This window comes from Dipodomys merriami, unplaced genomic scaffold, assembly GCF_024711535.1.
Source record: "Dipodomys merriami isolate MVZ:Mamm:240054 unplaced genomic scaffold, mDipMer1.0.p SCAF_34, whole genome shotgun sequence".
NCBI lineage: Eukaryota > Metazoa > Chordata > Mammalia > Rodentia > Heteromyidae > Dipodomys > Dipodomys merriami.
The window spans coordinates 4,577,856-4,598,675 of NW_027204937.1; the positions used below are offsets into that span (position 1 = coordinate 4,577,856).

Here is a 20,820-nt window from a genome sequence, read left to right on the forward strand (position 1 = left end):
GATTTAACTATAGATTGACTATGTTTTTAAAGGGTTTTTGTTTTAGGAAGCTTCATCCAAGTGTAGTGATCTGATAGGTTGTTTAGCCTGTAAGGTTTGGAGCCTATTGGGAGATGATTAGGTCACTGGGGATACTGTCCTCCAAAGGATTAATGTTAGTTTCCTGGAATGAGTTAGACTTCTTGAGAGCAGATTGTTATAAAGCAAGGCCATTCCATGCACTCATCCTCTTCTACATGCAGTTGATTCATCTTCTTCTTTACTGTCATGTTGTGGTACAGCTAGTACTACATTCATACTTAGTTGTTATTCATACTTAGTTGTTATGTCATGATACAAAACATATCTGAATGTATATGTGCCTAAATTATATGCATGCAAATATGGATCTGTACCTCTGTTCCTTTCTGCACATTTGTGGTTATGTTTGTGTAGTTAAATGTGTGTGCATCTATGTGTGCGTGCTCAAAGTTCTGGAAAGGCCAGGATACACTGTCCTAGTCTGTGCTTTGTGTGAATTAGGGGAAGTTGCCATCCTTGGTGGAGCCAAGCAGTTTCTTAGGTACAAAGCTTGGGTGAAGTGGAAAGTGGATTTCAGCTGTATTAGCCCCTCATCTGGTATCTTGGAGTAGAGCAACTTGGCAGGGAAGAAGGGTATTTTAGAAGACCTGGAAGTAAGTCCATTTCAGTCTCTTCTTTGCTATGCAACCCCATTCCTGTATGGCCCAGTTGGAATCCATCTTCTCTTTGCAAATGTTATGAATGTAGAGATTTTCCTGGCAGAAGCCAGTCATCTAAAGTCTGCATGCTGTGTAGACTCTGATGACCTCCTTTATTGACTCAGCATCTGCGGCCTTGACCATGCTTTTGGAGCAGGATTTCTCACCCACCTTTCGCAAGCACAAGCTGGAGTCCTGCCTTGTCATCTTGTCTCAGACTTATACTTGCCTCTGTCATCTCTGCCTCATTGCCAGACACATGAATGTGTTGGATTTAGGGTTACATATTGTTGCCACGTTTTATAACATAGTTTGTGGTTTTGTTTAAAAAGGACTCCTGCAACACTGATCAAGATGCATTGTATTCATAGACCGCTTTGTTAAAAGGCAACTCATTGGTACAACTGCTTAAAGATAATAAAATAAGCCGGGCGCTGGTGGCTCACGCCTGTAAGCCTAGCTACTCAGGAGACTGAGATCTGAGGATCGCAGTTCAAAGCCAGCCCGGGCAGGAGAGACCGTGAGACTCCTATCTCCAGTAAAACCACCAGAAAACCGGAAGTGGCGCTGTAGCTCAAGTGGTAGAGCGCTCGCCTTGAGCTGAAGAGCTGAGGGACAGCGCCCAGGCCCAGAGTTCAAGCCCCACGACCGACAAAAAAAAAGATAATAAAATAAAAAATGACTCATGGCCAAGAGGCAGTGGGACACCCATCTGGTGGTGGGGTGGTAGTAGGAAAGATGTGGCTAGAACTGGTTAGATGGTTCCAAAGGAAAACTTGGAACTGGCAATGGGAGAGCAGTTCAAACTTGAAGAAGAAAACATGTGCTGGTAGTAACACAGTAATCTTTTAGATAGAGTTGGGGAGGGGGAAAGAGGATATTCCAGGTATCTACTATATTCTGGGATGGGGGTCTATATGGGTGGATAATACTAATTGCTTTTCAAAATATGATTGCATATAACTTCTCTTGTTGGCCTCCCTGTGGTCACAGAAATCCGAGAAGTATGGACAATATTTGCATGTACATATACATGGACACACATAAATGTGTACATGTGTGTATATATCTGTGAGATAAAGGGAGACAGAGAGAGGATATATAATATATATAATTTTTCTTTCACATATATTTGTACAAGATTTTATATATATATATATATATATATATATATATATATATACACACACACACATATGTTTGGGATTATTAAGAGTTACCTTCATTCAGAATCTTCAGGTCCAGTTGGAGCCGCCCACCTCAGCTTCTCAGTCAAAAATCTCATCTTCAGCAGTGTGACTTGCAGTGTCTTGTGGTAAATGACCTTGGGCAAATTGCTCAACTTTTGTGAGCCTCTGTTCTTGTCATCATCCCCACCAACTCATGTGGATGGTTGGGGTGAATGACTGAGATCCTGCATGTGAAGGTCCAGAACCCAATGCTTTTCAAATATTAGTGCAACTTCACTTTTCCTATGACATTCTCTACCTCTTCTTTTCATCAGCCCTGGAGGATTCATAGCATTTAATTTGTTTTTTAGTATGGTATCGAGCTCTAGGCTGGTGCTTAGCAAGTACTCAGTACTCAGTACTCAGTAAATATCTGTTGAGTGATCAGGCAGGCAGAGAGCAAGTAAAAGAAATAAGTAAGCAATAAATTAAACTGGAACATTTTCCTGGACATTTGAAAATGCACTGATGACCCCCCCCCCACTTTTTGGAGATGGAAGTTAAACAAGCCGATGATTTTTTATATAAACGTGGCTTAGGTGGTAGTGGCTATGGTGGGGGTCTTGGTGAGCTTTTTCTCAATGATTTTCCCTTTTTTTGATGATTAGCTGGGGTGCCAGTGAACTAGTTCAGTAGCTTTTCTCTTGATGTGATGATATGGATTTGGAAGAGGAAGATTATGTATGCATTGCTGCCTGTTCCTGCCAGAGGGTCGAATTTAAGGGAGGCTGTAAATTATGGAAGAAAGGAGAAAACAAATCTGAATAGTAATGGAAGACCCATTTGGCAGGTAAGGGGTGTCACCAGCATAATTATATACCAGTAACTGCCTGATATTTTAAAAATACTGCACCAGTTGCTGAGATGACAGTATAGAAGGCAAAGCCCTTGTCCTCTAAAGCTTTCCCAAGAAAATGGAAATGGGCAGAAGATAATGCAATATTCAATGCTTACTATCTGTTCATCCCTGAAAGAATAACTATATTGTCATTGCAGCATTATTTCTTTTGTGCTTGGAGAGCAGGCATTCAATAAATCTTTGTTAACTGAATGAAACCTAACATATGAATTCATACATGAATAACAAATGTATGATATCTAGCTTATTGCCATGACTTTGGGACTCAGGGGAAAATCTCTCTTTTCTATGGTGAGAGGCAGGGTGTTGATAAAAGGTAAATGCTTTAGAGAATGTGCTAGAAATTCACGGGGCCCCTCTAAGTTTCTAGACAGAGCACAAAGTCTTCTGTCTTCCAGAGCTTCAAAGAAGTATCTTTGAGCAGAAAGGAAATTGCATAAATTTCCAGTCCAGCTGGTTCTTGGGTTTCACAACCCAGCTCTTTTCTGTCTTGCTTAATTCTGACAGGCTGCTTCACTGGTGTGACTGGCAGTGCTTAGTTTTTAATGACGTTGCAGGATCCTTATCCTGCCTGTCCATGACCCTGAGCAGTGTCTAGACTTTTTAATAATCAAGTCTTATAACTAAATGTAACACAGTAATCCTTTAGGTAGAGTTGGGGAAAAGAGGATACACCAGGTATCTGCTATATTCTGAGATAGGGGTATATATGAGTGGATAATATCAATTTCTTTTCAAAATATGATTACATATAGCTTCTCTTCTTAGCCTCCCTGTAGTCATAGATATCAGAGAAATATGGACAATATTTGCATGTATATATACATACACACACATATATGTATATATGCATATGAGAAAAAGGGAGTTAGAGAGATATTAAATATATGTTATATATAACATATATAATTTTTATTTCCCATGTATATACATATATATGTATATAGAAAGTAATATAGAAAGTAATAGAGGAAAAGAGGAGAAAGAGGAGAGAGACCACTGGGAATTATCCAGGACACTGATCTGCTCTCAGTGACTGTCTTGAAACATTTAGTCCATTTTCTGCTGTGTGGATTCAACAGAAACTGGTCATCCCAGGGTGAAAGTGGAAAAGGGAAAAGGGGTTTGGGGAAAATAGTCCATTTTTTAATAGACAAATTCCTGAGATTTCAGAATTAATCCATTTCTTCAGACAGAGTCCCCACGGTCTAGTTACTGCTCATTAGGTCCTGCTTTCAACACTATTACACTGACAATCAAATTTTTAACACATGCTTTCTGGGGGACGCATTCAAACTATCACAATGACAGATAGGAACACACAGCCTGATCTTGTAGTATTTGAGTTTTTCTTTAAACCAGTATGTCACGGAGCTGGGAAGGTGGCTCAGTGGTAGAGCACTTGCCTTGCATGCATGAGGCCCTGGGTTCAATTCCTCAGCACCACATAAGCAAAAAGAAAAAAGCTGGAAGTGACGCTGTGACTCAAGTGGTAGAGCGCTAGCCTTGAGCTGAAAAGCTGAGGGATAGTGCCCCACAAACGACAAAAAAAAAAAAAAAAAAAAAAAAACAACCAGTATGTCACTCAGTTTTATGTTGGTTCATGTTGTGAGCATGCTTTTAGTGTCACAACCCCCATCTTCTGTAACACTTCCAATATGCTTTTGTGATTGAGCATAAGAATTGAACAAATCACAGGCTGGTATGTGGGCCTCATCAGTCCACTGCTTGCTTTTATTAAGGAAGTTTCACTGAAACATACTCACACCCAGTCATTTGCTATTGTCTTTGGTCGCATACACAATACAAACTAGAGTTGAGTGGTCACAACAGGGACAATATGGCCTATAAAGTTTAAAATATTGACTGGTCCCTTGCAAAAATGATTTCCAAACCTCTGGAATAAATTAATGTAATGGAGTGAGAGATGATTCATTCATTCATAATAGGAAATTATCATAATTGCAAAAGAGAATGAGAATTGTCCACAGGCCAAAGTTGGAATCTCAGCTTGGCCACTTTTGGTTGGATGAGTTGTAACAAGTTATACTTTCTAGGCTGATTTCTACAGGTAGCACTTTATTCAATTGCTATAAGGATTTCAAGATGTAAAGAATCTAAGTGTGTTTTCATTAGGTAAGGTTCCATGTGACAGAAAACACAAACTCAAAGTACCTTACATAGAGAGAGTCCTTCTTGTTTAACTCTAGAATGGGCACTTGGAAATGATCTGATCTGGTAATTGCGTGGCATTAGAAATGTGTCTTACCTTTTTTGTGTGATTTTTAAGTAGTTATAGAGAGGGGTTACCATTCAACACGTCAGTTTATGAGAACAATTCATCTTGATCAATATTATCCTTTCATAGTTTCCCCATTCCTCCCAAATCAATTTTCCTGGTTTCATTTCTCCCCACATTGTCTGTTTATTCTCTACCTTCCTCCTCTTCCCTCCACTCCCATCTCAAGTGTCAACTTCCTGGCATTCATTTTGTTAGATGTGAGTTAGTTGTTCTAAGGAGTAACATCATTTGAATTCTTCCCTGATCTGCTCTTAGTGACTGTCTTGAAGCATTTAGTTCATTTTCTGCTGTATGGATTCAACAGAAGCTGGTCATCCCAGGGTGAAAGTGGAAAAGGGAAAAGGGGCTTGGGGAAAATAGTTTATTTTTTAATAGACAAATTCCTGAGAATTTGTCTATAACCATGCTTTGGTTAATACGTTTATGTACATATGCATACAAGCCCCCCCACATATGTATATTATATCTAACTTCCACATAGGATAGAAAACATGGGTCCTTTGTCTCTTTGGGCCTGACTTATTTCACTCTTATTTTTTCTTTGCAAATGATATATCATTCTTGCATTGGATGAGTAAAATTCCATTGCATATATATATGGCATATTTTCTTGATTTACTTGTCCATTCTTTGTTGCTTTACCAATTGTGGCTTTAATTTCTGAGGTCCTTTGGTGATCCAGAATGGCTGGTGAAGTTCCGTTGCTATTGGATAGTATGGCCATAAGAGGAAAACCTTTTTTAAAGATGAATACCTAAAGACCTAGAGAGAGAACCATCCATAAAGGCCAGACAGCAAATTCACACTCATTCAAGTCTAGCCAAGCCAAGACCTCCTGCCATAGCTTATGAGACAATCAACATATATGACTGATTCCACTCCTGGGGTCCACAGAGGAAGATTTGGAAGCTATATTTTATGTGTATTCAGCATTTGATGTTTTGTAAAGCATCTGCTTAATGCTCTGGGAGGATGAGGTGAGCTTAATTGTTATTTTTCTTTTTGTACACTTGATTCACATGGTGCTAAGTAATAGATCTGAGTCTTCAGCCAGTTCTTTGGATAACTGTTGGAAATGTAAGGAAATCCAGACCCAGATTTTCAACATGCCTGTAACACTTACCATGGACTGTGTGCTGTCAGCCTCACTAAGCCAGGGTCCTCACATATGAGTCCAAGTAAAGAGCATCTGCTTACTTTGGGAGTTATTGTATAGATAGCAGACAATCTGGCACACAAGAGTGCCTCAGTGAAGTAATTTCAACGACTCCTTCCACATCTAGTGTGTTCTGGGAAAGATGTTCTCTTTCTTGAGCCTCAGCCTCCTTTGTAGGAGAACAAAGATTTTGCACTCAAGACTCCTAAATCACCAAATCTCAAGTTCCTTCAGCCAAGGAACCTACCTTCCTCCCCCCACTTCCTACCCTCCCCCCCCCTTTTTTAAATGGAAATAGTTTAGATAGGAGTACAGGAGGAATTTGTCCTCTGGTTTCTTAGGAAAAGCTAAGTGTTCTGGACTCCCTGGATGGATAAGTAAGCAGAAGAACAAGTAGCTCACTGGAAAAGTTAGGGACATGAGGATTATTAGGTTGATGTGTCTGGCCCCTACCACACTGTAAAAACTCCCGTCCCTCCTGGAGATCTTACACACTGAGTGTGTAAGCCACAGGGTTAGAAAAGTGAAATCCTGTGCGGCAGGGAGAACAAGGCCTGGCACCAAGTAAGTGTTCAGGAATTGCTTGGATTTTATGGAGACCAGCTCAGCGAGCGCCTGAGGAGCGGGGTTACAGGAAGCACACTTGAGACCGTCGTGGGCTGCGGAGCTGCTCCCGGGAATCCCGCGGGAGATGAACCCCAGAGGGAGGGGGACAGCCCCAGCCAGGGCTGACAAAGCCACGCCTCCACCCCGCCAGGGCGGGGCGGGAGGAGCCAGGAAGTGGGTGGTCCACGCCCCATTGGGCTTTGGGATGGGAACAGGCGGGGCTGACAGGCGCTGGCCAATCGTGAACCCGGTTTAAAGGGCCAATCGGGAAGCGCCTTACAGCGGCCTCGGCCCCCCCCCACGGGGGCGTGGCCGGCGTGGGGCGGGGCCGCGGGCTGCGCGGGACCGCCCCGCGGGGAGCAGGGGTTCTCGGCGCCGCAGCCGGCAGGCCCCGCTAGCTAGAATGTAATTTCCGATTGGACAAGTAAGTGACTCTCCCCCCAGTCGCACGTGGGCACCCGGGGCCTCCGCTTGCAAGGCCCGGAGAAGGTTCCGTAGCCCGCAGCCCGTGGGCCTGTGCTTGCCTCTTCGCGCTCTCCACTCCCATCTCTTGAGTCTCACTCCCGCCAGGCCTCGGCTCCCCGGAGTCGCTCGTGCCCGCGCCTGGGGGAGGCGGCTGCCTTCAGGGGAAGGGTTGGCCTGGAGCTGTCTGGAAGCAGCGTCCGTCCTTCCGACTACCGGCCAGTTGACTCAGTTGCTCCCTTTCCTCCAACCCAGGCATTTCTGGAGACTTCACTCAAGTCTGGCTGCTCAGGCCTTCTGTACAAGACCCATGCTACTTGTGCCTGGAGAGCCTGCAGCAGCTTGTGATCATGTTTGAGGCGCAAGTTGGTGTGGATGGGATCATCCTTGGGCTCAGATCTCCTAGATAGGAAAGGTTTCCATTTTTATGGATGCCCCCTCCTCCCCGTCCCGGTTGAGAGTCCACAAGATGCAGCCTAGTGAATTTTCCTAACCATGGGCTCTTTTCCACTAAAATCACCTAGTATGTCTTAACACTTACTTTCATCCCTAAGTGAAAGACTCAGATAAGACCAAGCTATGAGAGAATGCGTTTCAGATGTCAGTTCTGAAGGCTCCATGCCATTGTGCTTTTGAATTGCCAGTCAATAAGAAAGAAGGGACCTCTCTTAGTTCGTGGCTAGATTTTTTTTCTTGACTTTTGCTTACTCTTTTCCCTTTTCCTGTCTATGATGCACCAAGTGTATGTCCTGATTCCCTCTCCCCCCCTCCATGTTTTGCTGAGTCTTCCAGCCAGATGACTGCTGCTCTGTCTTCTGGGAGTCTTGTGCTAATGAGGTCCTCATGCTTGGCCCCTGACCTGATGGCTACTGGCCTGGCTCTAGCAGGGGCCAGCTGAGGGGGACCACATAGTGGGAGGCCCAGATGCCTCTTCTTCAAGATGATTTGAGGGATTTAACAGAGAGGGTGAGAAGAGCTTGGAGACTGATTATGAGAGGAAGGAAGACTCCCTGGCTGGATTTGGAAGTCAAAACTTTGTATTGGGAGATGAGAATAACCCAGAGAGTAGAATATTGAGAGCTTTTCTAGATAAAGTTGAGAAACTTACTGGAAAAACTGGCCTTCTTCCAGCCTGTTAATTTTTGTCGTGGGCCTTCTGTTTTTTTTTTTTTTTTTTTTTTCCCCGAATAAGGTTCCCTTTCCCTAACCTTTTACATAGTTCAAATCACAGTCAATTACCATCTGCTTTTAAAACAATTTAAGGTAATATGTCCTACTCTTAAACCCACAGGTAGAAGATTTTAGCTCCCCCTGGCCCCACTTCAATTCTCCAAGGGATTTGAAATGATTATTTTACTAGATTGTACTACAGAGGGCACTTAACTTCCCACCTGTCTGTCTTTTTGTAATAGAAGGACCTAGAATCAAACCCAGTGGTATTGAAGAGGTCCTCCAACTCAACTCTTCATTTATTTGTTCACTCATGGCACACACTCTGGGCTCAGCACTGTGGTATGCCCTGGGGAAGTAAAGATGGTAAGAGTCTTTATCTCTGCTTTTAAGCTTTCATTTAGTAATGCAATATACTTGATCTGTAAGCCTGGGCAGGACAGGGTGAGGTGAGACATCCTCAGATAGGAGACAAAGGAAAGTGAAAGTGCCAGATTTGAAGGTCTAGTGAATCTTCTTGAGGGAGTTTGAAATCAATCTCTAAGGCAGTCAGTGATGCACTGGGTATTTATGTTAGAAAGTTAGTTCTGGCTGCATGGTGGAGGATAGAGTAGGGAAGACTAGAGAGTATGGTAGTCATGCCAGTGAGATATTGGTTAGGGTGATGATAATAATGGCAATGAGGATGGTTAGGGATAGATTACTAACTGAAGACAGAGGATAAAGAAGCAATCAAGAAAGAGAGAGGATATTTTCAACTGGGTACTTTGTAGCAGCTTTATTGAGGAATATCTTAACTATGTGTTTAATGTCTAACTTGAGAAGTTTTGTTAGCGCGCAAGATCTCTTGGAATCACCATCACAATCTAGATGAAGAGCTATCAAATAATACCATGGGCATTTTCTTTTTATTAACCTTGGATAGGTCCTTTAGTGTGGTTATCTTAAGTTCTTTATTATGTAATGTTCAATTATTTTTTCCCATTTTGATACATTCTTGGTGTTAACTTTCTATAATAATATAATTAAAACTAACAATGGGTTGGGAGAATGACCCTAGTAGAACTGTGCTTGCTTAGCAAGTGTGGATCCCCAAATTCAAGTCCCCCTCCCTCAAGAAAAGGCAGAGTTCTGAATTTGATGAGGTTTAATTTTTTGAAAAGCAATTTTTAATCAGTTTTTTTTAATGGATCATGCTTTTCTCTTTGCTAAAGAAGTTTTATTGTTTTTAGTTTAATCTTAAATCCATGATTTAAGGTATTTTTTGGTTATGACATGAACATTTGAGCCACAGTTCCATTTTTAGCTGTTTGGTGGCTAATGGGCGATAAGTCTTTCCTACCTAGGCTGGCTTTGAACTGTGATCCTTAGATCTGTCTTCTGAGTAGCTAGGTGTAAGCCATCAGTTACCTGGTGAGAATTTATTTTACCTTTGAGATGGGGGTCTTACTGTCTTGGAACTTGTAATCTTCCTGTCTCAGTTCTACACATATTGGATGGATGGTGATAAACCAGATTTTACTTTGATCCTGATCCGAGGGACCGCCATTTATTTTTTGATCATTGAATGTTACCTGTATTTCTTTTTGTAGAAGCCCTTTATTAGATTTAGAAGTTTCATTCTATTCCTATTTTTCTGAGTTTTTTTTTTTCTTGGCAATGGATATTGTATTTTGTCAGTTACTTTTTCTGTTAACTGTTGAAATCATATTGTTAAAAAGACCTGATTTGATGAATTACATCATTGATTTTGTTTTTGAATTTTAAAATAATCTTGAATTCTTGAGATAATTGCATTTGGTCAGATCACATTATCCTTTTAATGTATTATTGAATTATATTTGCTGAAATTTAATGGATTTTAGCAGTATTATGATGGATATTGACTTGTAGTTTTCTGTCCTTGCATTTTCTATGTTTTATTCTCTAGGTAATTCTGGGTTCATAGAATGAGCTGGGGAGTATTTTTTCCTCTTCGATTTTCTGTAGGAGTTGAAGTAAAATTGGTATTATTTTTTTCCTTAAATGTTTAGTAGAATTTACCAGTGAGCCATCTGGGCCTGGAGTTGTTTTTGTTGCTGGGAGTAGGGTGTTAAGTACCAAGTCATTTGATTTGATGGATATAAGATTTGTGGTAGTAAGACTTTCTGTTCTGAGACAAACACCAGTGAAAAACAACTTGAAACAGGACAGATTTATATTGGTTTGTGGTTTCAGAAGTTCCTGATGATGGGTAAGGGGGGGAGGGAAGGGGGGAAGGGAGGGAGGGAGGGAGGGAAGGAAGGAGAAAAAGAAATAGAGGGGAGAGGAAAGGGGAGAGAAAGGGGGAGAGAGGGAGAAGGAGAAAGAGAGAGAAAGAAGGATAAGAAGAGAAGGGAAAGAGGGAGAGAGAGACATAATGAGAGTGAGAAAATGAACGAGAATGGAGAATGCCTGTATTAGTCAGCTCTACTCTTGCCCTTCTTTGAGTCTACCTGGAGCCCAGCTTTTGGGATGGTGCTGCATTAACCATTAATTTGGGCTGTTCAGGTTATTTGTTTAATCTCCTGCCCCAGCTTTATTGAAGTATGACTAATAAAAATGATACACTTTCAAATTGTACAACAGAATTTTATCTATGTTTTCATTTTGAAATATTTACTGCCATCAAAGTACTTGACAGGTCCATTATCTCACAATTATTCTTTTCCTTTTGTGAGGAAAACACTTCAGCTCTACTCTCTTAGCAAATGTCAGATACACAATGAATTATGATTAACTTTAGTTACCAGTCTTGTAATTGGACGTCAAAAAATTGTTCATCTTTTAAGTTGAACTTTGTATTCTTTGCCTGACATCTCATACCTCCCACACTCAGCTCTTGGCAACCACAACCATGTACTGTCTCAATGAGTTGGACATTTTAGATTTCGTATAGAAGAAATAACAGGCAGTTTCAGTGTCACTGATTATTTGTGGAGGATCACTTCTATGCAGATCCCCAAACTTACCATGCTCAAGTTTCTTAATTAAAGTGGTATAGTATTGCCTGTATCCTATGCATAACCTTCTGTGTATTTTGACACACTGACTTATATTAGTAATACTGGGGGGAAGATTTCATTGCTATATTTCCACACATTTACACTTCATTCCTAATTATACCATCCTTCTATCATTCTTCCAGTTCTCTTTCTCCTGTATGCTTTAAATTATATCCATAATACTTGTAATATCCATACAATGTAAAGGACGTATAAATAGTTGTCATACTTTATGCTTTAGGAAATAACAAGAGAATATTCAGTAGAGGGTTTTTTCCCCTATATCTTTGATTTGTGATTGGGTGTGGAGGGCTATGTTTGATTTTCTATCTAGGTTCATCCATGTTGTTGAACATGGTGGATAATCCATTTTGGAAGCTAAGTAGTATTCTATTTTATGTATGTACCACATTTCCCTCTGTTCATTCACCTGTGGACATTAATTTTTTTCTTTTTTCTTTTGGCTACTGTGAATGATGCTACAGCGATCATAAGTGTTTAGACACTTCTAAGATTGTGATTATGTTTCTTTTGGCTATAGAGTCAGAAGTAAGATTGCTAGATTATATGATAGATATATTTATAATTTTTCTTTCTTCTAGAAACCTCCATAGTGGTGTTCTTAAAAGCTTTATGGATTATCTTCCCACTAGAAGTAGTATATAGGTTCTCTTTTTTTCCACACCAATGCTGGTTATCCTTAGACTTTTATAACAAGTGTGGGGTGATATCTCATTGACTAGTTATGGTAAGCACCTTTTTATTTCCCAATTGGGCATTTAGTAGGTCTTCTTTGGAAGAAGTTTGTCCAGTTCCTCAGCATTGATAACAGGACTATATGACTATCATATTTGGCCTTTATTAACTTGAGGTATATTCCTTCTATATCCCATTTGTTGATAGTTTATCAGGAAAGTATGTGAATTTTGCCTTCTGCTTTTGCTGAATCTATTGAGATGATCATATGATTTTATCCTTTAATCTGTTAATGTGATATCACACTTACTGGTTTGCATATGGTATAGCATTCTTATATTACAAGATGGTTACTCATTTGATTATGTTGAATGATTTTCTTTTATTACCTTACATTAATAGTACCAGGAGGTTTCATTGTGATAATTCCATAGATGCTCACAGTATATTCTGAACAATTTCACAACTTCTATTAGGATGAACTCTGAAGAGAGAGAGAGTGTGTGTGTGTGTGTGTTTTCATTTCTTTTTTTTCCCCAGTGTTTGAACTCAGGGACTTGCACTTTCCAGACAAACTTTTAGCCAATTTTGTTTATCTGTAGGCATTTATAGCCATATATTTCCCTCATAAAACTGCTTTTACTACCTACTATAAGGTTTTGCATGTTGTTTCCAATTGAATCTGAAGGTATTTCTTGATTTCTCTCTTTCACTTAATTTCCCTTGTATGTGTAATTTCAATGTATTTGTCGATTTTACTTGATAATGATTTCAGTTTTCTTAACTTTGTTAAGATTTGTTTAGGATTAAGATATGAGCTGTCCTGGAGGATGTCTAGTGTGCCTTTGGGGAGAATGGAAAAGTGTTCTAACTAAAAAGGTCTTTTAGGTTCCAATAGTTTCTTATTGTTTTTCTCTACATTTCTTCCTTCACATCTGTTAATATTTGTTTAAATATTTAGGTGGTCTGATGTTTGCTATATTTATAGTTGAATTGCTATATCCTGTTGAACTCACTTCTTTATCATTACAAAATACCCTTACTGTCTCTTGTTACTATTTTGATTTAAAGTCTGTTTTGTCAGGTTTAAGCATACCTACTCCTACTAATTTTTTTTTCCATCTTCATGAAATACTTTTTTCTCTCTTATCACTTTCAACCTATATATGTTCCTAAAGGTGAAGTGAATCTATTACAGGCTATATGTAGTTGAGCCCTTTTCTTTTATTCTATATCTTTTGATTTGAAAATTTATTTTATTTATATTTAATTATTGATATTATATTGTTCCTTTCCTCCTTTTTTCCTTCCTCCTCTTTTTTTCTCCCTCCTTATTTCTCTCCCTCCATTTTCGCTCCTTCCCTTTGTCTTCCTCTCCCTTCTTTCCTCCCATCCTCCTTCCTTCATTTTCTTTTTCATTTCTTCCTTTATGTGCCAGTATTGGCGTTTGAATTCAGTGCTTTATATTCTTTCAATTTTCTTGCTCTTGGCTTATGATCTAACCCTTGAGCTATATATATCCAGCCAGGCCTTTTGCTGGTTAAATACAGATGGAATCTTGAGGACTTTTCTGCCCACAATGGCTTTGAATTGTGATCCTCTGATCTCAGACTCTTGAGTAACTAAGATTATAGTAAGTCATTAGCTTTTGGTGCCTACCTCTAGTGGGTTTCTTGTAACAGCATTTAGTTACACTAAATAAAAACAAGCTCTGATAATCCAGTAAATCCCCAATCTGGTAACTGGGGATGTTTAGACTATTTTACTTAATACAGGTGATTTCAAATCACCACCTTGTTATTTTTCTTCCATTTTTCCCATCTATATTTTATTCCCTTTTCCTTCTTATTCTGCCTTTTTGCAGATTATTCATTCCATCTTTTTGTGATTACTTTAGTTGTCACTTTAGGGTTTATAGCAGTCATCTTTAACTTATCAGAGTTAATGATCCTCTATGAATACATATACAACAAATGTTTAAGAGTATGTATCATATTCTTCGCTCCCATTCTTTCCTCTTAGACTTTGTGCTCCTGATTTGCTTCTACATGCATTTAAATCTTAAATTCATGTTTTTTTTTTACTTAGCTTAAATCAATTATTACCTTAAGAAATTTAAGAAAACTGTTTTTTAGAATATGTTTAGACTTACTTATATAATTACGCTATGCTTTTTAACCTGTCCAGATTTCTCTACAATGTCATTTTTCTCCCTGCTTCCTGTAGTGCAGTTCTGCTGATGGTGATTTTTCCCCTGATTTTTCCCCTTTTTGTATGATGTCTGAAAAAATTATTTTACCTTGAGTTTTGAAATATTTTTTTCTGCTATAAAGAACTTACATGGAAAGCATCTTCCTTTTTATATTTCAAGGACCATGTTCTATTGTCTTCTAGCTTGCAGTATTTTGATGAGAAATTTGTTATCATTCTTACCTTTTTTCTTTGTATGTAATATCCTTTTTCTCCATCAGACTCCTTGTGAGGTTTTCCTTCTTCTATTTTTTTAAATGGGTTTGAAAAGCTTATTATGATGTTTCTTGGTTTTGTTTGCTTGTCATATTTTGTGCTTCAGATTCATTGAGATTTTAAAAATATGCTGTTTCATAATTTCCTTCAAATTTGGAAGATTTTGGCTGTTATTTCTTCCAATATTTCTTTTGGCTCTTATTTTTTGTCCTTAGCTTCTGTGACAATTTGACAATTCTTAGGACTTTTGATGTTGTTCCAAAGTTCACAGATGCTCCATTCCTTTATTACAATATTTTTCCTTTATTATATTTTGATAGTTCTTATTACCTATTTCAGTTCCTGTTACCTATTAATTGAAGGTCACTACTTTTTTTTTCTATCAGACATTATTTTAGAATTTCAACTTTGGAAAGTTGAGATTTATGTATCTGAATGTGTGTGTGCACATGTGTGCATGTGCACATGCGTGCATGAGCATGTGGGCAGTCTGTGCAGCTCAGGCTTATCTGGAACTTACTATGTTTATATAGTTCAAGTTGGCCTCAAAGTAAGTCTAGATCCTCCTCCCTCTCCTTTGTATGCTGGGATTATAGGTGTGCACTACCATGCCCAGTTCCTTTATGAACTTTTAGGTTCAGAAATATCATTATGGAAACTGTTTTCTCCTCTTTCTTCCAGTTCTATCAGGTTTATCATTTATCATTTTGGATGATTTTTTTTCTTGCTTCTTTGCATGCTAAGAAATTTTTTAGATCAGACATTATATATTTTTACCTTACTGGGCTATAATTTTTTCTTCTTACTTTTTGTTGTATTTGTTGAATATTCACATGAGATTTGTGCTATGGCCTGAACATATTATTTGTAAACAACTTGATCATTTTGTGTTTTTCTTTATGCTTTCTTAGGTGCCCTTGAGTAGCATTAAACTTGGGTTCATTCTTGTTACTATTGAGGGGAATCCTCTGTACTTTCATGAGGTAGAAGGTTTTCTACCCATGCTGATAGGAAAAACATTGTTACTAGCTTTCTTTGAATTGCACCAACTATTTACTTTTAGTGCCTTATTTTGCTTCTGCCTCAGTTTCCTCATCTGTTACAGTGATTACTTATCTCTTGGATTATTGAAGAGTATCCTCTCAAGTTCTCTGGAAATCTCTTGCACAGCTCTTGCTGCTCTTACATTCTGCCTCAAGATTCTAGCCTTTCTCTTCTCCATACCTTCTCTGCTCTGTTTCCTCCATGAAGGAAGACTTCTTGGTTTGGCTCTTTACTGTGGCATGATCTGAATACTCAAACCTTCTGCTAGAGCAATTGCAGAATTTACCTCAGGTTTTTTTTTTTTTTCTTCAGTCATTGTTGCCTGATATCTGATGCCTGAGGCACATTTAATTCCGTACTATTTTCTCTGTTTCTTAAATCATTGGTGAGGGAATACAGTTCTTGTTGTTACTTCACTTTGGCTGGAAGAAGAGGCTTTCATTTGTAATTTTTAAAGAAAATTTATGAAGGGACTGATTGAAGATAACAGGCATTCTTTAAAAAAAAACACATCAGACCTGTAACGTAAGTATGTCATAAGGGAGCATAAGATGCATTCAAATTAAAATAATATTCAGCAAAGGAACCATTCAGAAGGCAAGGGTAACCTGAATTATCTGGGGCAAATAACAGTAGGACTGTTGTATCCCTAGACCTAACAGGACAAGAGAAAGAATAGTTAACAGATTCTAAAAAGAGAAATCACGCAGAGAAGGCTCTCTGGATAACTTTGGATCAAGAGATACACCTGGTTTCAGCCGACTCCTCAGGTGGAGACAGACCTTATTCTCCTCTTTTCTTGGTGCCTTTGGCAAGGGCTCTTCAGTCTGAAACCCAAATAGAGGGTTAGACAGCTGCAGAGACTCATATGTAGAGGCTAGAACACAACAGGGAGAGAAGGAAGAGAACATTTATATAGTGGAGAAGTTTGGGAATCTGAGCATCACTTGAACATGGAATCAAAGACAACTGTTAATATTTGCTACAATGTCAGAGGGGAAGGTAGAGACACTTACTGAGATAGGAGCAAAACATCCAGATAGTATGTTTGAGGAGAAGTAGGTTTGATGTTTGAAGGGAAATTCTATTTTCTTCCCAGACTAGGCATATTTTCCCTTGTAGGCTCCTGTAGTCCCTTTAATCATCTGAAATTATTAGGAAGTCCTGATTAACATAAATGACCATTGATTCAGAGGTCATAGGGAAAGTACATAAATATGATGTTTGTGTGGTCTGGCTTCATGGAGCACTGGGAGAGAGAAACAGAAATCATTCAAGCTAAATGTATTGCCTATCCTTCGCCATCTGGATTTGGAACCAAATCAGTTGCAGATGATGTTGTGAGCTAAGTCACTTGGATTCTGCTAACTGGGTCTGGGAGACAGATTAAAAATGGAATCAGTTGCTGATTTAGTATGGGGGATGTAGATAAAATAAAGAACACAATTCTATAAAATCAAGAATGATTATTGAGCCAGATCATGTCTAGTTTACCACATTCTGTGCTTATAGAATTATGTGACAACTTTGAATAAGCCAGGAACTTCTGGCTCCTGCCTGTAAGCAGAGCTTCTCAGGAGGTTGAGATCTGAGGATTGCAGTTTAAAGCCAGCAGGAGCAGGAAAGTCTATGAGAGTCTTATCTCCAATTAACCACTAGAAAGCCGGAAGTGGTGCTAGCCTTGAGTGGAAAAAGCTCAGGGAGAATGCCTAAGCCCTGAGTTCAAGCCCCCTGACCAACCTCCCTTAAAAAAAAATAAGTTGCAATAGGGTTACTATTGGGATGTTTTAAAATTGCCTTGTCCCATGGTAATAAGAAAAAGGTAAGGTTTTCCTCTGTGGCTCACTGGCTCTGTGACCTGCTCAGGGCCTTCATTTCCTATGTATGAGTGCAGAGCCTGTAGTGCTGCAGGCAGGCAGTGACTCTGCCAGGCCATCTGAGACATCTCTGGTATCACTTGCCTGGCACAAAATAGATATTAAGAAGTATGTTGATCTCAGATGAAGATTGGCTCACAAGATAAGGATGTTTAAGAAAAATGTGAATTCATGTGAATGTACTTATTGGTAAAACAAAACACTACTTTCTAATGAACTTTTGAGGAAAGATTCCCGTCCATGACAGCTTGGGAAGACACTTGGGCTGTGTTAGAGTAAATTAGACTTTGCCAGAAAACCACACAGACCCAGGTAGGAAGAACAAAGGAAAGGTTTATTGCCAGTAAGGAGTCTGGCAAGACCCCTTCTCTCCAAGTGAGAGGAAGTAAGAAGAAGTGCCCGGTTGTTGTCTCAGGTGACCTTTTATAACCTCCAGGATTTGGGGGAATTTTGCTGCCTTATATGGTCATAGCTATCCCAAAGGGGTGATCTCTCAGGGAAAGGGGGTAGGGGATAGTCATTTGCTGCCTTTACTACAGGCTGCCTTGCTCTTCTCCCTTCAGAAGCACATTTTTCGTGGTGTTAGAGTTCAGTGGGGTTGGACAGGTGTTTCTGTCCTAGGGCCTCTGATGAGGTAGAGAGAAAGAGAAGGCCTACTGGCCATGCATACACCTGCCATAGCTCCACACAACGTTGTAGGACATGAGTGACCGACGGGCATCCCAGTTAAATATAGTAAGTATTTTACTCATTTCCTGAATCTCTTAGTGGGAAAAACAAATATCACCTGTCATGGGGGAACGGTTATTGAGACTGAAAATGCATAACACAGAGCCAAGACTCAATTGTAGGTTGTAAGCATCATCTTAATACATTTCAAGGCATACTGTCTGCCTAAAGGGGTCTAAAGGCTGTTTGGATGATTCTGTGGAGGAAAATTAGCTGATAGGGCAAAGCTCAGCTGAGCTCTGAACAAGGAAGAGTTTCTAGTAGTAATAGTAGTAGTTGCTCATCGTGAAAACTGAGAAACACAGAGCAATAGAGTTAAACACCCTCCAACCTTCAATCCATTTCTTTTTCCTGAGTGTCATTCCAGCAACAGAGTTTTGTGTATTTTTCCTGAACTCTTACTAATTAGATCTTTAGATGATAAAGTAGCTCTCAAATGTTTTTATACAATACAGTGGCTCCCAAACTTGACATCTCTCAGGATTATCTAGGTTTTTCAAAGCACAAGTTGCTGAGCATGGAAACCAGATTGAACCCACAGAATTTGCATTTCTAACCCATCCCCAGGAGGCTTCGTTGCTATTCTTCTGAGACTATACTTTGGGGTCAGTGTTTCTGAGGGACTTTATCATTCTGAAAAAGTCATAGAAGCAGGGTCATATGGTACCATCTAAAAACTTAATTTTTTTTAGTTAATCATGGATGATTACCATGTTTCTTTAGTGCCTTGTTCTTTGTAATGGCAGCTGGTTATTAATTTGGAAAATGGACTCCTAATAAGTATCTAATTTGTTTCCATAGTTTTTTTTAGTTGTACTCTTACAATTATAAAAGATACTGTAGCAGATATTTTTGTATACCTTTATGGTGAGCCATGTACCAGTTCTTAATAGACAATCTGTTCAGTAAAAAAGTATATTAAAAAATATTGTTAGAGCCAGGGGCCGGAAGCTCATGCCTGTAATCCTAGCTACTAAGGAGACTAAGATACAAGGATCATGGTTCGAAGCCAGCCAGGCAGAAAAGTCTGTGAGACTCTTATCTCCAGTCAACTATTCAGAAAAAGCCAGAAGTGTTGCTGTGGCTCAAGTGGTAGAGCACTAAGCTTGAGCACAAAAGAGGCTCAGGGAGAGTGCCCAGGTCCTGAGTTCAAACCCCAGGACCAACAACAAAAAAAATAAGAATATTGTTAGATATTGCCAACTTATTCTCAAACTGATTCATGAGTTACTTTCTTATGCACAGTATTTCTTTACACTCATACAAATTAGATATTATCATATCACAACTTCAACTTTGTTCATCTGTTCAGAATAAAATTATATCAGTATTATTTTGATTTACATTTCCTACTTTTATATGTATTCACTCTGCTTCTCTTTCTATGATAATTTTGACAGGGCCATGTTTGTGAGCTGGTAGACTGTCCCCAATGTTTGGTCTTCAGTGAACTCATTCTTTTGGCCTCCACATTGAGCCTTAAAGCTACTTGGCCATGTTTCACAAATAGGCAAATACAAGAGTAGTCTCAAGAACTTAGCTAGTCTCTACCTTGGCACTGAAGTTTTGCATACTGTTGAGAATGGATTTGTAGCTTTGTCATTGGATACAGGTGAGGTTTCATGAAATTTCCCTTTAAAGGTAGGAACTTTTCACGTAGGGTCCTTGACTTGGATCACAGAATAAGAATTTCAGGACAAGTCATGATTAAGAAAACTTGGTGGAGCTTTATATATTGAGTTAATAAACAAGCAGTAGAGCAGACATACAGATAAGCAGATGGTAGGGGCATACTATAAGAGTGTGGGTGCTCTCATAGGGAGACAGACATAGACACAGACACACAGACACACAGACACAGACACACAGACAGACACACACAGACACAGACACACACAGACACAGATACACACAGACACACAGACACAGACACACAGACACAGACACAGACACAGACACACAGACACAGACACAGACACACACAGACACACACACACAGACACACACACAGACACATACACACACACACAGACACACAGACACAGACACAGACACACAGACACAGACACAGACACACACACACACACACACACACACACACACACACACACACACACACAGCACTCCTTGAGCCTATACGGTAAAGGCAGAGGGTCTGGCTTCAACGTTATGTAAAGATAGATGTTTTGTTTTTGCTGTAACCACACCTGGTATTACTTTTTGTGTTTCCAGGTAAAACAATGCATGTGGCCATAAAGCAGATTCTTATCCTTGACATAAGGAGGCGCCCTGCTATCTGCATTTGGGGGCAGGAGACTTCAGTTTAGAGAAGCAATTTTCTCAGGAAGTCATATATCCTGTCAGACAAGTGTTAATTCTTGGGGTGAGGAATGCATCCCTTGGGAAGGAATGCATCCTGTTGTCTCTCTTTGAAGCAAGATGGTAAAGATGTTTCTAAGAACCATATTTCTGAGTTGCCTCC

General features: G+C 39.5%; 1 protein-coding gene across 3 annotated transcripts in view; it reads left to right on the forward strand.

The window, feature by feature from the left end:
* Positions 1 to 7,198: 7,198 nt before the first annotated feature.
* Positions 7,199 to 20,820, forward strand: part of Fggy (FGGY carbohydrate kinase domain containing) — a 377,144-nt gene continuing 363,522 nt past the window's right edge. For 2 of the 3 annotated variants that reach the window (XM_069987161.1, XM_069987164.1), the window contains exons 1-2: positions 7,199 to 7,295; positions 8,746 to 8,869. In XM_069987161.1, the coding sequence (XP_069843262.1) occupies positions 8,848 to 8,869 (22 nt within the window). In that variant the 5' untranslated portion in view covers positions 7,199 to 7,295; positions 8,746 to 8,847. The remainder of the gene's footprint in view (positions 7,296 to 8,745; positions 8,870 to 20,820) is intronic. The other variant, XM_069987162.1, reaches the window with a different exon arrangement.